Here is a 24552-nt window from a genome sequence, read left to right as displayed (position 1 = left end):
TAGGTGCTTCTGAGAAAAGTGCAATCTGCCTTTTTAATTCTGAATATTAATGTATGGGTTCCAGTTACTTTGGCTGTGTAAGAAATTGCCCAGAAACATGGTGGCATAAAATGACCATTTATTATGCTAAGGATCCAGTGGGTCAGTAATTTGGTCAGGGTAGAGTGGGGATGTCTTTTCTCTGATCCATTATATGGGGGCCTTAATTGGAAGACTCAAATTCTGGGGATGCAGTAATGTGAACACTTGTTCATTCACAGGTCTGGAAGTTTATGCTAGCTGTTGGTTGAGACCTTAGCAGAGCCTTGTGGCCAGAACACTAACATGTGGCCTCTCCTACTGTCTGAACTTCCTCAAGGAATAGTAGCTGGATTTCAAGAATGAGTACGCTGAGAGAGAGGGAGCCAGGAAGAGCTATATCCTTCTTAAGCCTTAGTCTTCAAAGTGATATAGCATTACTTTCAGCAAATTTTTTAAAAAAATTTTTTATTGTTATTTCCCCAATACAATTTTTTTCTACTGTACAGCATGGCGACCCAGTTACACATACATGTACACATTCTTTTTTCTCCCATTACCATGCTCCATCATAAGTGACTAGACATAGTCCCTAGTGCTACACAGCAGGATCTCATTGCTAATTAATTCCAAAGGCAATAGTTTGCATCTATTAACCCCAAGCTCTCAATCCATTCTACTCCCTCCCCTTCTCCCTAGGCAACCACAAGTCTATTCTCCAAGTCCATGATTTCCTTTTCTGTGGAAGGGTTCATTTGCACCTTATATTATTTTCCTGATATAAGTGATATCATATGGTATTTGTCTTTCTCTTTCTGACTTACTTCACTCAGTATGAGAGTCTCTAGTTCCATCCATGTTGCTGCAAATGGCATGACCCAGCAACCCCACTCTTGGGCATATATCCAGACAAAACTTTCCTTGAAAAAGACACATGCACCCGCATGTTCATTGCAGTGCTATTCACAATAGCCAAGACATGGAAATACCCCAAATGTCCACTGACAGATGATTGGATTAGGAAGATGTGGTATATATACATAATGGAATACTATTCAGCCATAAAAAGAACAAAACTTTCAGCAAATTCTATTGTTCGAAGTAGTCACAAGTCCACCTGCATAAAAGGAGAGGGAAAATAGACTCTACTTTGATGATATTGATTAGGGATCTGAAAGAGCATGTGGACTGGAAATACTGCTGTGACCATTTTTGGGGAAAAAAATGCCATATTGCTCAACAAAAGAGGAGTGTGGAGATATCCCACTTTCTCTTAATTATTAACCTGCAGGTCTAACAACCATTCCATCTATGTATTCTTCTTATTATGGAATGTTTCAAACATGTAAAAGTAAATAGAGTAATACAAAAACACCCCATGATCCATCACTCAATTTTATTATCCATTATCAATTTGGCTAATCTTGCTTCATTTATACTCATACCCATTTTCCCTGGTCATCCAGTTTATTTTGAAGTAAATATTGAACAATATATATATTTCCTCGGTAAATATTTTAGTATGTGCCTCTAAAAGAAAGCACCTTTAAAAAAACAAAACTGTAATACCATTATCCACCTAAAATATTAATATTAATTAGTTAATATCATTAGTCAGTATTTATTTCTGCCTGATGGTCTTGTAAATATTCTTTGTTTTTCTTTGAACTTTTTTATTTTCTCCTTCCCTTCATCCCTCCTTTCTTTCTTTTTCTCTCTCTCTTTCTCAGTTTGTTGAACTGGGATCCAAAGATGGCCAATATGTTGCAAAATGGGTGGCCAGTCTCAAGGTTTTTTAAATCTCTACATCTCTTACCCATTCTTTTCTCCTTGTAATTTTTTGTTGTTGAAACAACCAGTCATTCCTCCTAAGTATAACTCTTAGTTTGGATTTTGCTGATCATAAGATGATATTTACTATAAGCTGGAAGTTAGATGTAGAGGCTTGATCAATTGGTATAATTTGTTTTGCAAGACTATCTCATAGGAAGCACAATTATTTCCATCAGAAGGTACATCACTTCTTATTCTTGTCTTGTGATATTAGCAGCCACTAATGACCATTGCCTAGGTGCATTGATTTATTAGGGGTGGAAAATATACCATTCTAATTCTATTATTCCTTCCTCATTTATTAGCTGGAATAATTTTATTTTTTATTTTTATTTTTTAATTTTAGGGCTGCACCCATGGCATATTGAAGGTCCCAGTCTAGGGGTCAAATTGGAGCAGCAGCTGCTGGCCTGTGCCACAGCCACAGTAATGCTAGATCTGAGTCACGTCTGCAACCCACACCACAGCTCATGGCAACACTGGATCCTTAAGCCACTGAGCAGGGCCAGGGATCAAACCCAAGTCCTCGTGGACACTAGTCGGGTTTGTTACTGCTAATCCACAATGGGAAATCCTGGAATAATTTTATAAAGAAAAACTTCCTTAGAGTTCCCCTGTGGCTTGGCAGGTTAGGAACCCAGTGTTGTTACTGCTGTGGCTCAGGTCACTGCTGTGGCACAGGTTCATTCCACGGAACTTCTACACGCTGCAAGTTCAGCCAAAAAGAAAAAAAAAAAACTTTCCTTGGTTTCCTGTATTCTGAGGTATAGTTTGTAAAGAATAGTCAAGATAAATGTTTAAGCCTGTTCCTTTACCAGTTTTCAAAATAATGAGAGTTGGTTCTCTAATATCCTCCAAGGTGATTAAAGAGTGTTGTTTCTAAGTATCAGTACGAACTAATGGATTAAGTATATTTGAGGTATTTCAGTCCACTGTGCTCAATATTCATTTTGGTGCTCAATTGTTCCATATTTAGTCAGTGGTGCTTATTTGAGTTGGTTCGGTGCTTGGTTATGATTCTAGTATTTTCTGACAGCTTCCTTGCTATCAGGTAGGATAAGATATTTCAACATCATCTTAAATAATTCTTGCCCCACACTTGGAATGTGACATTTTCCAAAGATGCTTGTTTCTTTTAAGTGGAGAGGACTTCTTCTTTTTTTTTTTTTTTTTACTTTAAGCTTAATTTCTTTTTTTTGGGGGGGGGGGGGTTGAGTTAATACCCAAATTTAGCTTTTATATATTTGTTGTCAGAAAGAGATGTATATGTATTAAAAATTAAAATTCTAATGATTCTGAGGATTTAAAATATAAACATCAATGTCCTGCTCCTTTCTAGGATAGCCCCTGTCTTCTTCATAGGTAACCACTTTTATAAGAAAACCACCATTTTCTTCTGATAATCATTGCCATTACAATTCCTGATAAGTTGCACTACATGGTGTTAGTTTATATAGTTCACACATTATCGATAGATTTTCTGTGTGACAGATGGTGATTTAGGACATCTACATCATTTATTTTTTCTCCTTGCTCCAATTCTCAGTAGAGTCATAACATTAATTTTTGTCAGAACTTAATTATAACAGTCTGTTTGATGTTCCTAATATTTTCAAGGTTCTACTCATTTGTAGCTTTATTTATTTATTTATTGCTTTTTTAGGGCTGCACCCGCAGCATATGGAGGTTCCCAGGCTAGGAGTCAAATCGGAGCTACAGCTGCCAGCCTACACCATAGCCACAACAACACAGGATGTGAGCCTCATCTGCAACCTACACCACAGCTCACAGCAACACTGAGCAAGGCCAGGGATCGAACCTGCAACCTCATGGTTCCTAGTCAGATTTGTTTCCACTGCGCCATGACAGGAACTCCTACTTGTAGCTTTATTATTCCTATCACAATTTTTAGAAGTTCTTTCCACAGTTATGAATATTGTTGGTAATATGCCTTTCTTCCCATGCCTCATATTAAAAACAATTTGGTATTAGCCACTCAACTTTAGAGCTGATGGAATATTTGAAGAGCAAGGGGTCATAAGCAGCATTCTGAGGTGGATTGCCAGATTGTTTTCATGTGGCACAAATCCTTTAGTCTATACTCTTTATCTACCATTATTAAAGCCCACATTTCTTTTTCATCTAGCTCATGAGAATATCATGCAAGACTCTGTAAAATGTCTCTCTAAAATCAAGATATAACAAAGTCAGATAATTCAATCAAAACAGAAAATAGGAGTTCCCACTGTGGCTCAGTGGTTAACGAACCTGATTAGTATCCAGGAGGACATGGGTCTGATCCCTGGCCTTGCTCAGTGGGTTAAGGATCCAGCATTGTGTGAGATGTGGTGTAGGTTGCAGACTTGGCTCGGATCCTGCGTTGCTGTGGCTGTGGCTGTGGCATAGGACAACAGCTACAGCTCTGATTCGACCCATCGCCTGGGAACCTCCATATGCCGAGGGTGTGGCCCTAAAAAAACAAAAAAATAAAATAAATAAATAAAAATTAAAAAAAAAACAGAAAATGAATAATTTCTTAAACATTTTATTACAATTTTCCAGGACAAAACTATGTTGTTTTTAAACCAGGGAACTGACTGCAGAATTCAGTTCTTAAGAGCATAATAGCTTGGACTTCCCATGTGGCTCACAACAAAAAGAGCATAATAGCTCTAACATGTAGTTTATACGTATAATTTGTGTAATTTACTTAATCCATAAACTGAAAAAAAAAAACAACCCTATGATTCTGTCAATTCCTCTTTAGTCTCAAAATTTGCCCTTTTAGGGAAATTGACCATAAAGGCTGTTATTACGAATTAAAAGTATCTGGAATTCTGGTACTCCTCCAACCCATGTAGTTATACTTAAAATGCTAAATTGGCTCCTTGTAAGGATATCTGTACAGTCAGTATTGTTGGCTAAATTATTTTTCTTGAGGCTCTTAGCAATTTTTGTTTTGTTTTGTTTTGTTTTTAGGGCCACACCCGTGGCATATGGAGGTTCCCAGGCTAGGGGTCCAATCTGTGCCTATACTACAGGCACGTGGGATCCAAGCTGTGTCTACTACCTACACCACAGCTCACAGCAATGCCGGATCCTTAACCCACTGAGCGAGGCCAGGAACCCAAAACCTCATGGTTACTAGTCAGATTTGTTTCTGCTGCGTCACAATGGGAACTCCCTCTTAGCAATTTTTGATTCTGCTCAATTTGGAATTTTGTTTGCTTATGTAGCAACTTCGATAGTAAACAAACATACTGACTTTTACGTAAGAAAATGAAGATACTGTTCTATTCACTTTGAGCTTGTATTTTAAGATGCTTTCCTCAATAGGGTATAATTTTGTTCAGAGCCTACCACACTTTTTGGCCTGATCTTCTTGGAGAAAATTGTGAAGTTGTGAAGTGGGTTATGTGGGAGTTAATTTCTATCCTGTGATTGGGGAGAAGAGCTTTCTCTGTATAAAACTCATTTTATAAAGGAGCTTGGGGTTAATGGATGCAAACTATTGCCTTTGGAATGGATTAGTAATGAGATCCTGCTGTGTAGCACTGAGAACTATGTCTAGTCACTTACGATGGAGCATGATAATGTGAGAAAATAGAATGTGTACTTGTATGTGTAACTGGGTCACAAGGCTGTACAGTATTAAAAAAATTGTATTGGGGAAATAATTAAAAAAATAAATAAAAAGAAAAGAAGGAACTCGAGCCTAAAAGAAAGGCTAAGATGAAGGAGATAATGAGAGGAAGAAATATACATTTTTAATTTAAAAAGAAAAAAAAATTAGGACTAAAACCATGATTTTCCCAGTCTCAAATTATCAGCTCAAAAGCGTACTTCCTCTCTCTTTAATAGGAAAATAACAATTGATGATTTTGAATTAATTCTCTGGAGGGCTCAACTTTTTCTCCCCTCACGCCAACTGCTTAGAGTATGACAGCACTAGAGAAACATAAAAGAGGTTATGTATGGGCTGTCATGTAATAAATATGCCAATTATAGTTAGGGCTGTCCTGTTCCTTTACACTTGGGCATTGTCATCCAACAACTTTAGAATAGTTTGTTTTTGGTCTGTGGTCTTTTCTGAGAGAAGGCTGAAGTGAAATGAGATGGATTATAGAATGATTAAATCTTAATCCAGAAGAAAATGCTGTGAGTTGAAAAGAAGCTACACTATAGCGATGACATTAATGACACTTTCAGTGGTTTTAAAAGGTCAAGCTCTACAAATTATATTTGTTTGTAAGACTCTGAACTCAACCACTGTTATAGTTATCGAAGCTGGGATTTTAACGAAAAGAGTTAAGTGCAGAGAATATTTTAGTATATTTCAAAGCAAATTACTCAGCTTTCATGATAACAATTTAAAAATTAAATATCCCGCCTTTTACTTATAAGAAATTATCAAAAGAGAAAAAAGATTAGGCATTTAAATATTGTAATTATTGTATAAGGCTAGAAAGCATTTGTGGATATTACTTTTAGCTCACATTGCACACCAAACAAAAGTATGAATCAACCCTGATGAACAACTCAGATCCTTTTTTGTACCCTTAATATTAAAACATGATTAATATCAAAAAGAAATGTTCTATGCAGGTAATCCTAGAGTTATCAAAGTGACTATTAGGTGTATAATGGGATTTTTTTTTCAGTAGTAGTACAGTGCTAATAATCATTACCATGATTTAATTAATTTTAAGGTGATAGAATGTGAATGATCGATTTCTTGATTCTTAAAGCAAATGAGGTTTAAACTCTACCTTCTTGTTTGGCAAATTAACAGACAAATTTTCTATTAAAACAGTTGAATGGTATCAAAAAAGGAATGAGTCTTTCTAATTCTGAATTTCTGCTTCCTACATGAGACCAGAAATAAAACATACATAACTTATCTACCTCCAGGTGGTATAGTACAATAGCTTATAAGACATCTTCGAAAGTATAACTCATTTTTGTTTGCTGTTTCCTCAATTTCCATCATTTTAATGAGGACTACTCCATTAAGGAATAGTTTTCATGATTTGGAAGGTACAGATTCTTTGAAAATCAGTTCATTGGACTCTGTTCATGATCTTATTTTCTTGTTGCCCTTGTTAGGATTTCCTTCAGTTTATTTGGATTTTTGTGAGATGAACCATTCAAGGTGCATGGAGAGAAATAATCATGCCTTTTTTTCTACCACGCACCTTCCCTTTTATACATAACTTGAAACTGCATTTCTTCTCCCACTCCCTCAATGCCACCTTATAATCTGAGTTCATATCTTTTTTGCTTGTTTTTGTTAAATCAGGTCTCTACTAGTCCCCTGGCCCTCCAGGCTTCTCCCATCTATTACTTTTCAGTATTTCTATTGTTCTTAACCTTTTTCCCCGGAGACAGGTGTCTTCATTCTCTTCATTCTCGCTTTCACACCATCTTTATTTCTATTCCTCTCATTATCATTCTCTGTGTACATTTTTGCTTCTTTAACCACATTTCTGTTACTACATTGTCCTCACAGTTCCCAGCACTGCAGGATTTCTGTATCAGGCTGGAACAAATGGCCTGAGAACAAAGGTGATCTCCTGGCCAGTCCTGTTAAAGAACTGTGACTAGTATGGCATGTGGCTTGGTCCTGGCAACCAGCCATCAAACTAAGTATTATTCATAGCATATAATATCTTTAATTGTTCTTTGTACAAGGAGATAAATCAACTGCAAGAAGATTTGCTATCGGAAGCAGATTTTCTTAGAGTGATGATGGGATGATAGTCGAAATTTCAGAATAGCATCCAGCATCCATCAGAATGGAATACAGCAGTTGCACTGGACCAGGGTCCTGCAGGCTTCCTGATCATCCAGATGTTAACACTTTGGCTGCAAGATCACGGTGAGTTGTAGGAAGGAGGGGGAGTCTGAGTGAGGTATAAGGGTGTTCAGGTTGTCAAGGAGAGCATAAGAGGAGCCTGGGAAAGAAACTTTTTCCAATCAGTATTGTAGTATCTTAATAAACAATGTGGCTGAATTTTGCATATCAGGCCAATGTCAGCCTTTTAGATGATAAGTTTGTCTTCATCCACATTTTGTCTTGTCTTCCTGAGATCAAACATACATATATTAGACAGACAGGAGGTCTGTGGCCATTCAATAGAATCACACTAACTAGAGTACGTGGAGTGAAATTCTGACTTCAGCTCTAAAATCCGTACGTTTTATGTACCAATTATGTTAATTTGGAATCTCTTTTCTGGGAGTAGTATTTTGACCTCATATCAAATATGTTATTCAAATACAGACAAATCTTTCATGTTACTTATATCCAATATTTCTAGATTGGGTACAAAGGTAGCTTCTTCCTTGAAGCCTTCCCTACTTGCCTCATACAAAAGTAGTCAGACCTTTTTCTGTGCCTAAAGCACTTCATACATGCTTTAACTACAGTCCACCTAAATTGTACTACAAGTATTTGTTTACATTTCTGCTTGACCCATAAGGACTTTGAACTATTAATCTTTCTCTCCCTATCAACAAGATCATGTGTGGCACATAGTAAGTGTCCAAGAAACAGTTGCTGACTTAATTAATTAATATACCCACTGCAAAATAAAGTACATTTTCACTAGTTTGGAAAGGAATTAGGTGCTATTATTTTTAGTGGCAGACAAGTTGGTAACATTTGGTTGGTCTTGAAATTTTATATTTTTCTTTAGCCAATTAAAGGATATATTCACAGGAAAAGATATCTATGATATATTATTTAGTGAATAAAGAGCAGATTAGGAACAGCAATTAAAGTATGTCTCAGTTTTGTAAAAATAAGTTTATACATAATTATAGAAAAAGTTATAGAAGACTACTAGTGAGAGTAATAATAATATATATATCTTTTCTTTATAATGAATGATTACAGAGTTCCAAGTATGGAATTAAGTGCCTTCACACATACTTTAATTCTCACAACTCCATTCATTCATTCATTATTAATTTACTTTGCATTTAATTTACTTAGCATTCAACTAATATTTAATTTAATAGTTAATATTCAATTTAATAGTTAATATTCAACTAATATTAACTTAGCATTTGACTAATATTTTTTGTCCCAGGCACAGTGTCGAACCAGGCAGACACAGTATCCAGTGTTTAATCATTATTCTAACTCTACAGATGAAAATTAGAGAGGTTGCCCCACTCATTAGAGTTCCTTAGGTCTAACTTCTGCTTAAAAGAAAGATACCAACTCATAAGGCTCCCACAGGCTACACTTGCCACCAGTTTGTTCAGGTAGATGTAGCACAGGAACCACAGTTTGTTAGCATCAAGCCTTCCTGTCTGTGGGAGTCCTGCAGAAGGTCACAGAGTCCCCCAGCAGCCATAATCTTTGGTCCCTCACATAATGACTCAGAGTCAGGGAGATGGGATCCACACTGGGTGGTGATATGAAAGCCTCATTCACATGTAAAAACTCCATGGGCATAGTGTCCAGGGTGCCTGTAAGAATTGCTGCCACCATCGGATATTTAGAGTTCATGACAGATTCTCTCAGTCCAAAGGCAATTTACCAAGAAGAGGTCATTTCAATCATAAGCAATACTATCTAAAAGCATAGCTAACATTTCGCTCCTATCACATTACCAGGGAAATAGAAGTAGAGAGTGAACCAAAAGCCAAATTCTCATGCAGAAGAAGGAGAAAGGATTCTGTTAAGTAGCCATCCAATAGGCAAGTGGTAGAGTGGATTTAAACTTAAATTTGTGTGATGCCAAAGCTTAGCTTTTATACTTTACTGGATGGAAACAGAAAATGATCCCTGGGAAGGAAGCTTTTAGACAACTTTTAGTTTTTTCACCACACTTTCAGAATTTGCAGGTTTTTACTATAATCAGCGTAAATTTCTTTTGTGATCAGAAAAATATTTTCATTTAAAATATCAGCTGCATGAAAACACACTTTTGCTATAGCATTAGTGAGATTAGGAGAAACAAAATGATATATGCACTTGCACAGTGATGACCATGATGTAAAAAGAGAGATGCACAGAGGAAGAAGTCAAGCAGAAAAACAAAGTAGTCCTAAAAGGAGCTGAGTCAGTATGGTTGGCTTATGAAGGATTTTTAAAAATTTTTTCCTGTTTTCCAGATTTTCTATGAAATGCTTATGCTATTCTTGGAATAAAATGAAATGCACCTACTGAAATAGAAAAGGAAATTACTGCATATATATTACATATATATAGCTAGCTTATAAAATATTTGAAGTGTAAAGACCAGGCAAATATCATCCTAAGGTAATAGATTTAGTTTCATATTTCTTTGCATAGGTGAAATATTTTATATACATATTTTTTTGTCTTTTTAGAGCTGAACCCATGGCATATGGAGGTTTCCAGGTTAGGGGTTGAATTGGAGCTACAGCTGCTGGCCTATGCCACAGCCAAGCCAGATCCCAGGTGTGTCTTTGACCTACCCACAGCTCATGGCAATGCTGGATCCTTAACCCACTGAGCGATGCCAGGGATTGAACCTGTGTCCTCATGGACACTAGTCAGGTTCTTTACCACTGAGCAATGATGGGAAATCCCCCTATATAAAATTTAACTCATATTGTTTCAAAACATGCACATGGATGTGGATGATGGGAAGGTGGATTAGAGAGCAGCTCTCTTCTAATCTTTAAAGTCACTCATGAGCTAGAAGAATTTGCCCCTGGCTCCTGCCTTGTTCCTGACCTGACTGAACGTCACCTTCAGTGCATCACAGTAACTATCCTGCTAGACCTCTGCTGCAGCAGTGAAGGCTCAGCTCCTTTCACATGTTATTTGTCTCTAGCTATTTAGGGAGGTAGCTACTTAAGGTTTAATTTTCTTTCAAAACTCACGTTTTGGGCTTTATATGATCCTTCTTTAGCCAAGGACTCATATAATTGGATGGCTGCTGTTATATTCTGCATGCCAAAATTTCCAAATAGCAAAGCATCAGCCATTTTCTCCATAGCTTTCAAGTTTCCCATGTCAGCTGCTTTGGCAAAGAGTATGTAGGCTCTGTTTCAAGAATATGAAGTTAGAAGTTTTATTATCAGAAATGAAAATTTCTGCTCTCTCCTTCACAGTACTTCTAAACAAGTAGGACCTAGCTGTCATTGCTGCTAACAATACAGTTTAGCTAAAGACCATTACCTCTGTAGACCAGTTGATTTTTTTCAGCTTTAGATTTTTTTCAGCTTTAGGTCAGTTTAAGACTCTTTCTTTCTTTCCTTCCTTCCTTCCTTCCTTCCTTTCTTTTTATCTTTTGTCTTTTTAGGGCTGCACCCGCGGCATATGGAGGTTCCCAGGCTAGGGGTCCAATTGGAGCTACAGCTGCTGGCCTACACCACAGCTATGGCAACATGCGATCTGAGCTGTGTCTGTGACCTACACCACAGCTCATGGCAACACCGGATCCTTAACCCACTGAGCAAGGCCAGGGATTAAACCTTCATCCTCATGGATACTAGTCAGATTCGTTTCTGCTGAGCCATGATGGGGACTCCAGAATCTAAAGTTTTACAGCATGGTAATTGTTCTCCCGTAATTAGTGGGTAAATCATGTGAAAGTTTAGTGATTACAAATATGGATGCCAGAAGATTGCCTCACAGCGCATTTTGAGTCCTGGTCAGAAGTCACCTGGACATGATCTGTGTAACAAGTAGTAATGGAGAGTCTTGCAAGGTCAAAGCTTGTGTTGGAGACAGAGAGTGCTTTGGGGATTTATTTTCGCTCTTATAATTTCCCTTTTGGTAGTGGTTAAACCAGAAATCATTAACCTCTGCCTGTGACCTTGACTCAAAAACAGGAACAAACACACAAATCTACCATATCTACCAAATGAGAAGGATCAGGAGACTCAGTTTTATACACTCCTATCCATGCTGATGCTAAAATAAGCTGCTCTTGGTCAAAGACTGGAGCAGAATAGAATGGGCAAAAAGGGCAAGGACTGAGTGACATTCAGGTAAGCACTAGGTCTTTGATGGGAAAACAGAGAGTGGAACAAAAAGAAGCCAGGTGGTCAGGCAAGAAATTAGTCATGGTCAAAGCAGTCTGAGGTTCTGGGGACCAGAAAGCAAATAATAAGATAAATGGTCTCAAAGGTCTATGAGCAAATGTCTGACATCCAGGGATAGACATTACACCAGGATACAGACTCCAGGGAGCTCTGTCTCATGGCTTGCTGCTACAACCACATAGCCTGCTGGACTAGAAGGGCACCAAAATGGTCCAGGGCAAAGAAACCTGAGGGGCTGCAGAGGCCAGCAGTATATCCAGTTGGTGGTCCCAAGAGGGGCAGCTAAAGTTTGTAAAACCAGTCCCTCTAGATGTCTTTTTTTTTTTTTTTGGGCTGTACCTATGGCATATGTAAGTTCCCAGGCTGGGGGTTAAATCAGACCTGCAGCTGCTGGCCTACACCACAGCCATAGCAACACAGGATCCAAGCTGCATCTGTAACCTATGCTGCAACCTGTGGCAATGCTAGATCCTTAACCTACTGAACAGGGCCAGGGATCAAACTCGCATCCTCATGGATACGAGGCCAGGTTCTTAACCTGCTGAGCTGCAATGGGAATTTCTAGATGTCTTTGATTCCGAGGGAGGGGTGGATACCTAGGTTCTCTGTCAGGAAAGTCAGAGGTAGTATATGGGATACCAGAGCAGGATGCAGGAGTGGAGAAAGATGTTGGTAAATTAAGTTGGATTAAGATCTGGATTGCAATTCGCAAGAGGGAAAACAAAAGAGAGACCAGGAGCAGGGAAAAATCCCCAAAATAAAGTTCATCAGGTGGGTGTTGGTGGAGGAGGTTAAGTGCATCTCTAGGACACATCAGAAACGTGGTGTGGAGCAGCGGCTTATCTCCAAACCTTTGCTGATGGAGAGTAATTCTTAGTGACAGTTAACCCTGGATTCATAGAGGCTCCTTGACTCCTTCAGACAAGTTTGTGTTTCCCTGATATATGCTTGTTTCACATCTGTGCTTGTAACAGCACTGACTTATTCAACAATTTCCCTCACCTTCATACGAAGAGACTGACTGAATGAATTAGACCAAGATGTGGGTGTCAATGAGCCAAAAGGACCAGTAACACCTCTAACTTATGCTACCCTGTCTGGGAAGTGCTGAAACAGGGAGGGGGTAGGATAGAGGAAGAATGGGAGAGAAAGGATTCCTCTTTGGTCTGTGGGTGTTCATTTTTCTCTCCTGGACCAGTATTTTAGAGATGGCTATATTAGATATAATTGGTTTAGGTGGAGAGCAGACCATCCTGAAAACTAAAGGAGTTTCACCCATCTTGCCCATATACTCTTGGGGTCTCTTGTTATGAACAGATTTGGTTTCAGTTCTCCATTGTTATTAGGTTGGAAGGGTCGGAAGACTCAGATGTATGCTCTCCTATGTACCTAGGCTGCTGCAAAAATGAGCTGCTCTCTTAGCACTCTTGGGCAAGGACTGGAATAGGATGGGCTGAGAAAGAATAACCTCAGATTGAATGACAGCAAGTAGGCATGAAGGCTTCTGCACTGCTGGCTGGTCCTGCACTGAAGGGCTGGGTTTTTTCCCCCATCCTTTAACCCAAAAAGGAAGGCACCCATCAAGGTTAAGAAGAACCTTCTAGGAGTGCTTTTGTCCCATCTGGCTGAGTATAGAATTTCCCTGGGGATTTCTTGGTGTGGCTCAGCAGAAACAAACCCAGCTAGTATCCATGAGGATGTGGGTTCGGTCACTGGCCTCACTTACTGGGTTAGGGATCATTGCTGAGAGCTGTGGTGTAGGTTGTAGATGCAGCTCAGAAGCTGTGGCTATGGTATAGGCTGGCAATTGAAGCTCCAATTCAACCCCTTAGCCTGGCAACTTCCATATGCCTCAGATGTGACCCTAAAAGGCAAAAAAAAAAAAAAAAAAGAATTTCCTTGGACGTGATGGGGCACACCCAGTGGGTTCTTTATTTGGGGTTCAACTGCTATAGGCAGAGATAGTCTGAAATCTCAGGGACCAGCTCCTAGATTTTGGATTGTCCTTTTTTTCCCCTCAAGCTGGAAATGTAACTTGGCTTAACTAGCTGGATAGACTTACTCTGCTTTTTGCTTTTGGCTTTTAGACTGCTGGAGAATCTTGACGCCCTTCTTAAAAAGCTGGTCTCCTTCATCTGTGAAATTTTTCCTTTCTTGATTTTTTACTGTATATAAACAAACAAGGAAAGATAACATTATTTTTGTGTTTTATATTTTAAAAATAAACATGCTGGCATATTAGCTTGGGTTTTGCCACCCTTATTTTTTAAACCCTGCGTTTCAAAATCACCTCACCTTTGGTCAGAAGGTAATAGCTCCCTACAAAAGTACCCTCTTCCTCTTTTTTATAAAAGGGTCTTGGAGGCTGGAGGAGATAGAGAGATGTTTGTGATGGTAGCAAGGAGAGAGATGTTCCCAGTCTGGGAAAGAGGTGCAACGTCCTGCAAGTAGAAGACAGGAAGCAAGGCTTCCAAGGGAAAGGGTTGCCTGGTGTACCCTACAGGCTGTATCTCACACACCAAGCTCTCAGCTTTCAGATCCCTTGTTTAAACCATAAAATTTCATGAGAAATGGGCATTTCCACGATGACCAGCAAGTACCTAAGATTGGAGGAGAGGATCGCTGAAAATTTTGCTCTGCCCAAGGCTTTCACTTCCTCCCTGGAACCTTTCTAAGACCTTTCTAGCCTGACTGAGAACTTCTGGAGATGAGCATCAGGAATAAGAGGTTAGAGGAGGTGTGCCGGAACACACCTAAAACCTTGGGGAAGACACATAGAGAAAGTATCAAGTATAACTTTCCTTGTAGGATGGGGGCTCAGAGTAAATTTTATCATATTTAAGGAAAATAAAACAGAATTTTACCCTCTACAATAATATTTCTCAAACATTTATATGACACAACAGTTTTTAAAATATGTCACCAGTTTATAGATGAGGAAAACTGGTTAGAAGGAGAGTCTGCTTTAGAGCCCTCACCTCACCTCAACACACACACACACATACACACACACACACACACACACACACACACACCCTTCCATCGCATCACAGTGTCTCTTGAGGCCCATTATGACAGTTAGTGAAACCTCTGATTAGGTGAACCATGCCTGAAGCTATTTTAAAGGACAGGCATTTTGGGATTTGATGCCTTATTAATAAGACCACCAAAAACTTTTTAAGTGGTTGTTTTTCTTCTTCTTGACAAGCTATCAGAGCTGTTCACTTTCTTTTGTAAATTAAAAAAAATTAAACCTAAAAGTCACTTTACAATTATTTTGAATGCTTCAAGTTATCCAATCAATTTAGTAATACGGGACATGTTTAGCATCTAATTTCTGCTTTGAGTTGTATGTTACCTATACTCGAAGAGGAAAAATAATGGGAAAAACCTACTAATTTGTGATTAGAATAGCAATTGCTCCTATTAACATGCTTTCAAAGAGAGAGAATAAATTTTGAAAGGTTGACTGCAATGCATATACATATAAGAAATGATTTACCACTAACAGATTTCTATGCATGTTTTTTTACATTTATTTGTAATTCTTTTTTTTTTGCTTTCCAATGTATTAAAATATATGTTTTCTTTATTGTACAAGAGCTCAGTTATCAGATAGTTATCTTGACAATACTTTCTTTCTATGGTTGACGTATTTCCAGACTCGGGGAAAGTATAGTCAGGAAATGATTTGAGGAAACCATTCTGAACTTGAGATAAAGGACCTTCATGACTCTGGAATCCTCTGAATGACCAACTAGTGGATGCCTTTTTTTTTTCTTCTTTATAGGAGCTCTAAGCTGGCTGAGAAGTGGTGGGCATGAGCACCAGGAATAAAAAGGCAAGTAGATGTGGTAGAGTTTTTGTTTGTTCCCTTGTTTGCTTGCTTGCCTTTGGCTGTGCCTGCAGAATGTACAAGTGCTGGGGCCAGGGATCAAATCCATGCCATGGGGCAACCTGAGCCACATCAGTGACAACACTGGATCCTGAATCTGCTGAGCCACCAGGGAGCTCCCAAGGAAGTATTTAAGTTAGCAGCAAGTGTGGAAAGTGGCCAAGTCAATGAATTTGTATTTCACTGTTTGTCAGAAATATCATTTGTAGAGAGTTCTTGACATTATATTACTTCTGCAGTCTTATTATCATGACTACATATCTAACTTGGGTACTGTTATGGGCTGAATCGTGTTCCCCTCAAGTTCATATGCTGAAATCCCAACCCCTAGTACCCCAGAATGTAATCTTATTTGGAGATAAGGTCTTTAAAGACATGATTAAGTTAAATGAGGCCATTAGAGTGGAGTACTAAGCCAATACGATGAGTATCCTTATAAGCAGAAGAAATACCAGGAGCATGCAAGCTCAGAAAAAAGACCACATAAGGACCCAGTGAAAATGTGACCATTCATAAGCCAAGGAAAGAAGCTTTAGAATGAAACCAACCCTGCTAACATCTTGATCATGGACTTCCAGCCTCCAGAACGGTAAGAAAATTATTTTTTGCTGTGGTATTTTGTTGCCTATGGTATTTTGCTGTGGCAGCTCTAGCAAACTAATTCAGATGCCAACTCCAGCTGACATGGAAAACAAGCTTCCCCTTCTCCCTGTGAGAAGGAAGGCATCCAAACTCAGGTTCTGATCAGATCAGTGACTATCTTCTAAAAGAAAGAGGGACTGAAATTTCCCATGAGCTCCCAAGGTCCCCAGGTGCTGGACATCTGACTTCCCCAGGCAGCTGGATGCCCAAGTAGCCCATCTCTGACAAGGCTACTTTCTCATAATTGTACACAAAGTACAGCATAGTAGGTATTTGTCCTTCCATGTGTCCAGCAATCCCTGGACCCAGATCACCTCTCTGTGAGTTGATGGGAGAAACGGGAATTTATGCCTTCTCCTGTGACATTTCAATTGTAAACTTCTCTAAGCAAGTCTATTTTTTAATTCATGCAGATTTTTCTTGTTCAGAAAGACTAGAAGTAAATCTTTAGAACAAAAATGGTCCACATGCTTGTTTCAGATATTAATGAGAAGTAGGAGAGCAGGAGACAACTTGTTCCCTGTCATTCATACATTTACTTTTTCATTTAATTGGCATGAATTCAACACTTAGCATGAGTTAGACACAATGCTAGATACTGTGTTTGCAAAGATGACTGAGACACTGTCTCAGCCTGGCCAGACAGACATGTTTACCCAAAATTACAAGGCCATGTGGTAGGCCCTATGTAAGAAAGGACTGTGGTAGTACAGGAGCCTTCTTTGTAAGCAAGAGAAAACAAGTCTGATTGACATAGGCAAAGGGAACTTATTAGGAGGCTGTTAAACCCTCACAGAATCAGTGGGGTTGGTCAGGAATCACAGCATCTCTGCAAGCAGAGGCAGATGCTATTACTGGAATGAACTGGAATCTGATCCTTTTAGGATATTTCTTTCCCTGTTCCAGACTCCATGATGAATCTGATGGGTCTGGTAGGGAAGACAAGTCTTCTCATTACATTGTTAAATGAATGTATTCTTTGGGGAAGGCCCAATTCCTCAAAAGGAAACTGGTATGGTGAGAAACATAAAATAGTGATGGGAAGCTCACAAACAACAAATGCCCACTTCAGGCCCCTTAACTCTGGCTTAGTGAAATAAAGAAATGCTATAAAGTTTGGTTGTGATGATTGTTGTACAACTATAAATGTAATAAAATTCATTGAGTAATTAAAAAATAAATATTAGAAATTTTCACAGATGAAATGGCACTTTAGATAGTTCTTGAAAGGAATTTGTCAGGCCAAGAAGATGAAACTGGAATTGCATTTGGAGGAAATAGCCTATGCAAATGAATGGGGGGGGTGCAGGCTGTCTTTTTTTTTTAGAAGTTATTTTTATTTATTTATTTTTTATGTTGATTTAAAGTGTTCTGTTAATTTCTGCAGTACAGTAAAGTGACCCAGTCATACATGTATATATATTCTTTTTCTCACATTGTCCTCCATCATGTTCCATCACAAATGATTAGGTATATATTTCCCTGTGCTATACAGGAGGATCTCACTGCCTGTCTACTCCAAATGCAAGAGTTTTCATCTACTAACCCCAGACTCCCAATCCATCCAACTCCCTCCCCACCCCACGCAAACAAGAGTCTGTCCTACATGTCCATGATCTTTTCTGTTTTTTTGACAGATCATTTGTGCCATATTTTAGACTCCATAGAAGTGATATCATATGGTGTCTGTCCCAGTCTGTCTTAAATGAATAATGAGTGCTTGAGTGTCAGGGTTGGTCATGCAGTCAAAGCTGGCTGCAGAAGTCATACTGAGGAGAGTAGGCAGAGGGATGAGGAGGAGAAAGAGGAGGGAACTGAGGTCATTGTGAAGGTGAAGCCCGGGTTGGTAGGAGAAAGAGAACAGAAGGGGCAGGAGGATGGCTCTGATTATTGACAACTGTTTTGGAGGTTGAAATTACATTGGTGAAATAGCTCATGTGCCTGGTAAATGTTGGGAAGCAATAGAGATGAAGATGATTGGAACCGAGGAGCTCTAGCAAGTAAAGCAATGTCTTCAACACAGGTATTTAACCCCTCAGGGTGCTGGTGGCCTAGAGCCACTGGCTGACTGATATGGGAGTGCAAGAGGCCACCCCCGTGGCTCATGGGAATGGGGCAATCCTCCAGTGCGACTCACTCTTCAAAGTCCTAAACTTCTCCTGAAAAATCTGTCTTTGCTCAGTTCTTTCCCTTGCCCTATCCTGCATTCCTTGCTTTCTTACATGTTTGATCAGAAAATCCAAAGCATTAAATTTAAGAATATAAATACTATCTAAATTACCTAGAAAAATGAAAGGAAAAAGAATAACAAATTTATTATTTTGAATCTCAAGTTATAGTTCTGCTGTGAACTACATAAAGGATCACCAGGAGTTAAAAGAAAGTCTTACCACTGAGAGTTAAAGGAGATGAATGTCTTTTACTCTGACTAAAAATCAGGTGCTTTCACCATTCAAATGATACAAAGAGATAAAATGGGAAAATCTTTGCCCAGCAGAAAATCTTGCCCACACAGATATTGCATCCACCTAATTTTAATTGTATTTAATATAAACCAAATTCAGTTTCTGATTTTCTGAATAATGCATCAGAGGAGCTCTTCACATTCGCCCTTAATGTGTGCCAGGAAGGTACAATCTCAGATAAGGAGGGAGAATAACGATCCATTTCTAAAAATAACATTCCATCTAAGAAAGAATGACTCAGCAAAGAGCTCAGTCAGATCAAGAGGTGATCAACTTAAATGCACTTGAATAAAGCACAGATATTTACTTATATTTATTCATTATGTCCTCAGATCATTGTGGTCAGACATAAATATGTCCAGTGGTATTTCTTGGAAATGGTAGACAGTAGCAGAAAAAATTCTTTTTGCACTTCAAATATCTACTAAGCAAAACCTGAAATAACAGGGATTCTGATTTAGAATGATATAACATCTAAATTTTTTAACTTATCAGAAAGAAATATGGGTTATAAAATAAGTAGAATCAAAGCCAATGTATATTGTTATAATAGGAACTACTATTTATAAGGTATTTAAGTCCCAGGCAATTTTCTCACTAACTGTAAAAGGAAGGAGCCATATCATTCCCCTTTACAGATGAGGTAATGTAGGCACAGAGAGGTTAAGTAACCTACCCTAGGTCATACAGTTGGTACCCAGTAGACAAGAATTAAAATCCAGGCAGTCTGACTCCAGATTCTGTGCTCAGACTGCTTCTTAGAGTTACACAATATGCAGAATCATGACTTAAACACAAAGTTACTGTCAAATGATGAAACACTGTGGAGTTCCATTCTGGTGCAGCGGAAATGAACCTGACTAGGAACCATGAGGTTGCAAATTCAATCCCTGGCCTCACTCAGTGGGTAAAGGATCCTGTGTTGCTGTGGCTGTGGTGTAAGCCAGCAGCTGTAGCTCTGATTGGACCCCTAGCCTTAGAACCTCCATATGCCACCCATGTGGCCCTAAAAAGCAAAAAAAAAAAAAAAAGATGAAACATTAGAAAAATAGGTCCAACATACATTAAAAAATAAGTTTGGGAGTTCCCTGGTGGCTCAGTGGGTTAAGGATCTGGTATTGTCACTGCAGTGACTTATGTCACTGCTATGGCTTGGGTTTGATCCCTGGCCAGATAACTTACATGCAGCACAAGTGTGGCCAAAAATAAATAAATAAATCTATTGTAATTTGTTATAAGTATTTTAAAGTTGTCTATTTATAGTAATACTTAATTTATCTCACAATATTGAGAAATGTGTTTTGTATAAATTACTTTTCCCATTGATGCGTCATATCCTTTTTATTTTGACTGTTTTCTGATGGAAATAAGTCTAAAAAGGATACAATATATTCCTCCAACTTCCACAGTAGGAGATAATGAGCCTGATTTAACCTGGTCTTGATGATTCAGAGCATCATTATGCACACCTGACAATAATGATGGTTGGACATGACTATGTAAGAAGACAGTGCTTGTGGGAGGCCTTGGATAATGGGAAGAACTTCAGCAAAGAGTGGGAGCAGAAGGAGCAAGAGAAATATGATGACATGCTGCACTCATGGCCCTCTGGGGAGGCAAGAGTGCCTGATGGAAGTGGCTGGGTTAACACTTAGCTGCACTTGCTAATTTGTAGTATCTTAGGTCACAGTTTCCCAAAGGGTATATGGGATAATTATAAATGGCACACACACAAACCTTAAAACTTTGATAGTTAATATATTTAACATATACTCATCTGCTGATTTTATTTGTGGCAAGTGATGCTAATTTCCATTTTTTTTTTTTTTTTTTTTTTTTTGCTTTTCAGTGCTGTACCCGTGGCATTTGGAGATTCCCAGGCCAGGAATCTCCAGCCAGCCTACATCACAGCCACAGCAATGCCAGGTCCAAGCTGTGTCTGTGACCTACACCACAGCTCACGTTAATGCTGGATCCTTAATCTACTGAGCAAGGCCAGGGGTTGAACCCACAACCTCATGGTTCCTAGTCGGATTTGTTTCCGCTGCACTATGACAGAAACTCCACTAATTTCCATTTTTTTTTCTTTAAAAAACTAACTATGAAAAATTTCGAACATACAAAAAAAAAAGATCCAAAAAATATGGAGTTCCTGCTGTGGTGCCGTGGGTTAAGAATCCAACTGTAGTGGTTTGGGTCTCTATGGAGCACAGGTTCTATCCCCAGCCTGGTGTAGTGGGTTAAAGGATCCAGTGTAGGTCACAGCTGGGGCTTGGATTCATCCTGTACCCACCCAGGGTGGGTACAGCCATTAAAAAAATAAATCCAGAAAAATAAAACATACCTCATCATAACCCTCCTTACTCATACACAATTTAACAGTTAATAACATTTTACATTGTTTGTTTTAGGTATCAACTCTAAGGAAACAGAACAGACGGACACCCCCAAGACTCCTCCCAACATCCTTTCCCCTTCATTCCCTCTTTAGAGGTGTTTCTTGTTTTAAAGTTTCATGTATCTCTTTTCCTACATATATGTACCCAATGTTATTTCTACACTTTATATAAATAGCATCATACTGTATATACTTTTGCAACCAAGTTTTTCCCAATTTGAGATTTATTCACCCTAACACAAATAAATTTCATTCATTCATTTTAACAGTACCAACTGTCCTATCAAAATTCTTTGTCTGAAGAAACCAGTTTATTTACCCATTCCTTCATTATTTATCCTACTTATTCCATGGACATTAGGTTTTTCCACTTCTATGCTACCAAACCCAATTATGCAATGAAAATCCTCATGCAGAAGATTTCTTTAGATATGTGAGAATTTATTTAAAAGTACTTGTGCCAAGTGTAAGGTATATGCATCTTAAACTTTACTAGATATTAGCACATTGCTGTTCTAAAAGATTGTGACAAATTTACACAGTCACCAGTGATGTGTAAGTGTTCTTGTGTCTTCACATTCTGGGATAATCTGTGTGAAATAATTAACCCTTGCTATCAAATTTGAGTTTCTGTCAATAGGAGTGAAGTTATTTATTGGCCCTTGGTTGTTTCTCCCTTCTGGGTAAATAGGATATTACCTCACACTTGTTAGAATGGCTGTCATCAAAAAGGCAAGAAATAACAAGTGTTGGCAAGGATAAGGAGAAAAGGGAACCCTCAAACACTGTTGGGAATGTAAATTACAGTTGCTATGGAATGGAGATCCCTCATTAAATTAAAAATAGAACTACTATGTGACCCAGAAATTCTCTTCCGGGTATTTATCCAAAAAATATGAAAATGCTAACCTGCTTTTTATTGGCTATTCCTGTGGGCATGTGGAAGAACCTGGGCAAGGAATCAAACCTGCACCATAGCAGTGACCCGAGTCATCACAGTGACAATGGCAGATCTTTAAACCACTGAGCTGCCAGGGAACTCCTGAAAAAGCTAACTTGAAAAGATACATGCACTCCAGTATTCATCATGGCACTATTAACAATAGATGAGATATGGAAACAAGCCCATCAGTAGATGAATAAAGAAGATGTGGGAAGAAGATGTATATACATGCACACAATGGAATACTGTTCAGCTATCAAAAAAGGTGAATGCCCTTAATAACATGGATGAACCTTGAGGGTATTATGCTAAGTGAAATAAGTCACATAAAGACAGAGAAATACCATATGATTTCACTTATATTTGGAACATAAAAACAAAATAATAAAAAATAAATGAGCAATCAAATCAAACATAGATACAGAGAACAGTGCAGTGGTTACTAGAGGGGACATGGGAAGGGCAAAATGGGTAAAGAGGGCCAACTGTAGAGTGATGAATGGAAATTAAATTTTTGATCATGAGCACATTGTGGTGTATACAGAAGTAGAAATAGAATGTACACATGAAACATATAATGTTATAAACCAATGTCACCTCAAGACAAAATAAATCTAAAAAAAATGTTTATCAAATAACCATGAAAACACCTTTGGGCAATTTTTAAACTAAGTTGACAAGATATGATATTTTAGAATTTTGAGTCTTCTCATTCAAAAACACAATAACTCTTCATTTATTCAGTTCTTTTTTATATTCTTCAATAATGTTTTATGCTTTTCCTTTTCTTGAACATTTTGTGTATCTTTTGTTAGATTTATTCTTAAGTACTTTTTACTTCTTATTGCTATTGTTATTTTATTTTAATTTTTTAGGGCTGCAACTGTGGCACATGAAGTTCCTGGGCTGGGGGTCGAATTGGAGCTGCAGCTGCAGGCCTATGCCACAGCCACAGCAACGCTGGATCTAAGCTGCGTCTGCAACCTATGACACAGCTTGCAGCAATGCTGGATCCTCAACCCACTGAGCAAGGCCAGGGATCGAACCCAACCTCAAGGACACTGTGTTAGGTTCTTAACCTGCTGAGTCACAATGGTAACTTCATATTGTTATTTTAAATAATATTTTAGTAATTTTATTTTTGTTTTTATATATTATGTATAGAAATGATATTGATTTTACACATTAATTGTTAAATCTAGCAACTTTGCCAAACTCTTAATTCTTATGGCTTAATAGATTTTCCTGAAATTTTCAAGATAGACATCATATCATTTCTGGTGAATCATTCTTTTGAATGCTATGTGATGGTGCTTCCTCTCTATTAAACTTTACTTTGAAGTCTTATTTTGTCTAAAATTAATATTAGCGGAGTTCCCGTCATGGCGAAGTGGTTAACGAATCCGACTAAGAACCATGCGGTTGTGGGTTCGGTCCCTACCCTTGCTCAGTGGGTTAATGATCTGGCGTTGCCGTGAGCTGTGGTGTAGGTTGCAGACACGGCTCGGATCCTGCGTTGCTGTGGCTCTGGCGTAGGCCAGCAGCTACAGCTCCGATTCAACCCCTAGCCTGGGAACCTCCATATGCCATGGGAACGGACCAAGAAATGGCAAAAAGACAAAAATAAATAAATAAATAAATAAAATTAATATTAGCTTCCTTTGCTTAGTATTATTTGGGATAACATTTCTGTTTTTTTAAGTCTTTTTGTGTTATCTTTCAAATATATCCTTTGAAAACAGTATATACCTGACCATGATAATTTTATTTTAATCTAAGAGTCTCTGTCCTCTACTTCAGATTTTCTTTCTGAGTTGCATTCAGGGCAATTTCTTCTTTTATGTCTTTAATTCATTAATTATCTCTTCAACAGTGTCTAATTTTCTGTTTACCTACCCACTTACTTAATTCAAATGAACATACTTTTGTTTTTTCTTAGTTCTAACTAATTGGTTCTTTGGCACAGATGCCAGCTCTTTTTACATGACACCTAATTTTTTTTCTTGTAGTTTCTTAACCATTTAAACATATATTTATTTCATAGATTTATTTTCACATGGTTCTACTATTTTAAGATCTGGGGATGCCATGCCTTCGTTATATTGTATATGTGTTTGTATATTGGTGGATGTGTGTATGTGCAAACTGATTCTTTCTGAGTGGATTTTGGTGGTTTTGTGTTGCTCCTGTCAGGTTTCCAGATTTATCATCTTATTGCTGGAAGGAACTTTGTACATGTGAACATTTGGCTTGAAAGTGTTCATCAAAAAAAAAATCAGTTGGTATGAATTCATATTCAAATCTATACAAGGTGCAAGGACATGAT

General features: G+C 38.2%; 1 protein-coding gene across 2 annotated transcripts in view; it reads right to left on the bottom strand.

Annotated features, from left to right (window-relative positions):
• SEL1L2 (SEL1L2 adaptor subunit of ERAD E3 ligase) overlaps positions 1–24552 on the bottom strand; it is a 113832-nt gene that overhangs the window by 39458 nt on the left and 49822 nt on the right. For both annotated transcript variants that reach the window (XM_047770365.1, XM_047770366.1), the window contains exons 4-5: positions 13946–14048; positions 10717–10879 (exon numbers count right to left, since the gene is read on the bottom strand). In XM_047770365.1, coding sequence (XP_047626321.1) covers positions 10717–10879; positions 13946–14048 — 266 coding nt within the window. The remainder of the gene's footprint in view (positions 1–10716; positions 10880–13945; positions 14049–24552) is intronic.

This window comes from Phacochoerus africanus, chromosome 3 (assembly GCF_016906955.1).
Source record: "Phacochoerus africanus isolate WHEZ1 chromosome 3, ROS_Pafr_v1, whole genome shotgun sequence".
In the NCBI taxonomy this organism is placed as follows: Eukaryota; Metazoa; Chordata; class Mammalia; order Artiodactyla; family Suidae; genus Phacochoerus; species Phacochoerus africanus.
This window is presented reverse-complemented; position numbering and strand designations above follow the sequence as displayed.